Here is a 4,112-nt window from a genome sequence, read left to right as displayed (position 1 = left end):
GGCAAAAATGGAGGAGAAAACAAGCGCAAAGGTTGGTCTGTTAGGGGACCAACAGCTAAACCAGTCTCCTGTTTGATGGGGCATCACTAAAAATCATGACTTGCTCCCTTATTATTTTTCTTTCTTCTTTTTTATTGCTAGGAAATATTCAACGTCACTCTCGCTTCGCTGTTGAAAACTGCTTTGCACCATTTTTTTGAATAAAACTTTATTTATAAAGAGTGATGGGATTTGACTTCGATCGCTTTCTTTCTGGTCCACCTCCTAATGCGCATGACTTATTATTCCTCACCCCTCTCTCTCTCTCTCTCTCTCCCACAAAAAAATTTTGCTGATCAAATTTAGAATTCAACTTTCCTAGTGGGCATTCTCCACCAAGTTATGATTAGACAGGGACCATTTCAGCATCATGCACATATTCCTAACTCATCGGCGGGTTAATGAAGGGAATTAAAAGATAAATGCAACAGGTCGCATATATCATGTGTACTGTGTCATGTGTTTATGATCTATCTGTATTTAAGGTGTGATGATTGTAAATGGTATGTACCACTGTTCTTAATTAGCATATTTCATTGTCTACAGTCTTTTCTATATCGTTTATATTAGTTAGAAACAAAAACCAAAGAAGAATTATAGGTTCTTGTAATCTTACCTGGTTATATTATCATCATATTCAATGCATTCATGCAAAAATGATCGTTTTCATAATTATAAATAATTTGCTACAAATAAATATTTTTCTTGTAATGCCATGAAATCATGCCGATCGATACTTCTACCAGGATTATCGATTATATTGGTTTGAGAAAAAGGATAAAAAGAATATTATATCTTACTTTTTTTATCTCAAGCAAATTAATGTTATTAAGATAAATATAAATAATTAAATCTATTTATTTCTATCAGTCATATGATGGGTTGATTAATTTATTGAGAAAAAAAATTTAACCTACACATAAGATCAATGAGTGTTAATATAACATAAATAATTAAATCTATAATTTTTCTTTTTTTATCAACTTAAACGTTTAGGATTAGTTTGTAAAAAGTAAACAAATAAATAATCAGGTTGAAGAAAGTTTGATATCACATGACTAGCTAGCTTTTACATGTTAGCTTTTACAGATGTCGGGTCTATAAGAAAAATGGACTTTTGTGATCATTTATTTGTTGTGAAAATATTATTTATAATTAAAATAGATTTATTTTAACTGTAAATAATCATTTTATTAAAATTAATTAGTTATAAATAAACAATTTTTTTATAACGAGAAAAACGAAATGCAAAACGCATCTAATAGAAAAGTTGGAAGCTAGCTGTTCAGTTGGGGAGATTGTGAGAAGCGTACTACTGGTCGGAACAAAGGTGGTAGAATATTTTCGAAATAATATATTATATCAACAAAAGTACTGGATACATATATATATATATATATTATATGATCAGAGGAAAATGCAAGTTGCTAGTTTATTATAAGCCTTTTAAATACGAACATTAACGGAATTACAAGTGTGGTGATCAGGGGATAGATGCGAGTTGCCAATGCGCGCCTTGAGCGTGGCAACTTTTTGATCTTTCATCAAAAGAGTATCCAAGTAAGAAGAAAAAAGAAGCAATCCATCCCACAAGGTGGAAGGTCGGTTGTTTTTGGGACCAATATTGGAGCAACGATCGATCACAATAAAATGAAAGTTTACAAAAGCTCAGCTAAGTAACGAATATATTCATTCATCAACTAACAGACATGATACCATTTCATTTCATTTGATCACTTTTGCAGCTCATGAAATGGTTCCGGCGTTAGCAGTTAGCAATTAAGCAGCAACAATATCACTACTAACAGACATGCATGCTTCTTGCTGCATAATGATAAAGGGGTGATTAGATGCGACTCCACACCCTTCTTTTTTTATTTTTTTATTTTTTAATTTTTAATTGAAGCTTTTGTAGCTGTTTTATCTTATAAATTAAGGTCTTGATATTGTTTTTTTTTTCCCCTTCTTTTACCATTAATTTATGCAAACAGATTTTGATACTTGGGAAATTAAAAACTTCCTTTTTTCTGTGCTTTTTGGTAGGAATATTTAGGTAGCCCTACTGGTGACAAGACCATAATTTGAACAAACAAAACAGAAATTAAGCAATAGCAAGGACTAAGACATGACACCAATAATAATAATTTTCAAAGGTTCAAACATGAAATCCCACTTATCTAAATGAAAATTTTATTTATAAATTAGTACAGCTTATACATATTTTACACTGCTGACATGACATGATTTAACTTTTTTTTTTAAAAAAAAATTAAAAAATTAAGATCTTGTATTACCATTAGCATGGCGTGGATAATATATTTTCTTCACAATAGAAAACAATCAAAATTAAAAGGCCCCCAAACACCAACCCGAATCATTTAGGGGTTAAAGGGGAGCCCACCCACCAATGCCAATGGCCACTCTACACGTTACAGTAGAAGCAACTTCCCACTGGTATGTTCTTTTCTATCATATACTACAGATAATATCATATACTGTTTTTTTTTTTTTTTTTGGTCCCCGTCCACGATACTTTCAATTGCTTCAATCGCTAAAGTGAAGCAACGTCAAACAATTTCTTTGGAAAAAAGATAGGAAAAAAAAAAAGAAGGAAAGGAAAATGGAATTGATGTGGGGAATTCTATTCCTCGGTAGGAAATACGTATGGGTATGGCCAAGCAGAGCAGAGGAAGTGATCCTTCAACTGTGGAAAAAGTTTTTCTTTTCCACGTAAAGAAACAATTATGGAGAGGTGGAAAAGAGGAAAAGGGAAACATGAAGAGACATTGGCATGGTGGGTGGGTGGGTGGGTGGGTGGCCAAGTGGGATACCTTGGTGCTGCCTTGGACTTTACCATAAATAGGAATACATGTTTCGTGCTAGTGGCAAACCTTAGTACTTGTTTCATTCCATTAGTCTACTGACTCTGACAATTTTTCTTTTTCATTTCTTTTTTCTCAAATTACATTAACTTCAAAGCACATTTGTTGTAAGAAATCCATTGGTTTTCAAAAGATTTGGCCATCTTACTTTGTCCCTATTGATTCGATTTCACATAATTTGACAAGACAACCATTTTTTTTAAAAAAAACATACCAACGACTACAACAACAAAGAGGCTCGTCCCAGCAACCGACTTATCATTGCAATTTGACACAAGTATAAAAACAAAACATAAATACAATAACAAGCCCAAGCTTGTGCAACTCGGGCCTGATCTTATATAGCCTTTCCTTATGTAACTCCACCAACTGTTAGACCCACATGTTCAGGCCTAGACCCAAGTGGGTGATTTAGATCAGATTTTGGTGTTCCAACAAATTGCTCTAAACTGTGGAGATTCTGCTTATTTTGCCTCTTGCATATCAGACCATACTGCATGTAATTAAGGCATTGCATCTCAATTTATCAGTGTCAAGTATATAATGAGTAATCATGCCATCCTAATGCTCTTCTCTTCATTCGTACGAAAACTATGTACAAGACATCCAATAGTCATGGACTGGGTCAAGAAAGACAACTTAAATTACCAATTGAAAACAATGAGTAACCAAACCACCATCGACAAATTATATCCACGTAAAGACATTAGCCAATGTCATGCAGACTTATCCACGAGATCAAAATCCGCGGCCACTTACTGAATTCAAGCCAAAACCTTCCGGCAGAGGCCGCGACAAGCTGCATTGTGGAAGCAGCGATGGATTCAACATTATTAGCTCCGGACTTTTGGGTGTGTTATTTTTTACAAGCCCAAGATTGACGATAAGTGAGTTCAAGTTGTCTAAACGCTTGGCCAAGCACATCTTTTCAGCTATCAAAAGATTGTTCTCTGACTCCAGGGAATACCATCCTCTCTCCCGGCCAGAGTACCTTGCGCTATTCTTCTTAAGCTCTCTCAACAGCCTTGCCTTTTCATCGACTAAATCCTCCATCTTTTTCTGTTGCTTCATTCGCGAGCGCTTTGCAGATTCTCTGTTCGACTGCATCCTCTTCCTTTTCTTCTCATCCATTAATCCGTATGTAATTGCATCAGCTTCAAACCCCGAGCTCGCAGATTGTGTGGACGGCAT

The 4,112-nt window shown here is 34.6% G+C and overlaps 1 protein-coding gene across 1 annotated transcript; it reads right to left on the bottom strand.

Annotated features, from left to right (window-relative positions):
- Positions 1 to 3,659: 3,659 nt before the first annotated feature.
- On the bottom strand, positions 3,660 to 4,112 carry LOC108991829 (basic leucine zipper 1-like). Its single transcript, XM_018966221.2, has one exon. The coding sequence runs from the start codon at positions 4,110 to 4,112 to the stop codon at positions 3,660 to 3,662; it is 453 nt and encodes a 150-aa protein (XP_018821766.1).

Source organism: Juglans regia, chromosome 7 (genome assembly GCF_001411555.2).
Source record: "Juglans regia cultivar Chandler chromosome 7, Walnut 2.0, whole genome shotgun sequence".
Classification (NCBI taxonomy): Eukaryota; Viridiplantae; Streptophyta; class Magnoliopsida; order Fagales; family Juglandaceae; genus Juglans; species Juglans regia.
This window is presented reverse-complemented; position numbering and strand designations above follow the sequence as displayed.

What these genes read in the sequence shown, in the direction of transcription:
- LOC108991829 (XM_018966221.2), bottom strand. Translation starts at nt 4,112, where the DNA reads ATGCCGTCCACACAATCTGCGAGCTCGGGGTTTGAAGCTGATGCAATT.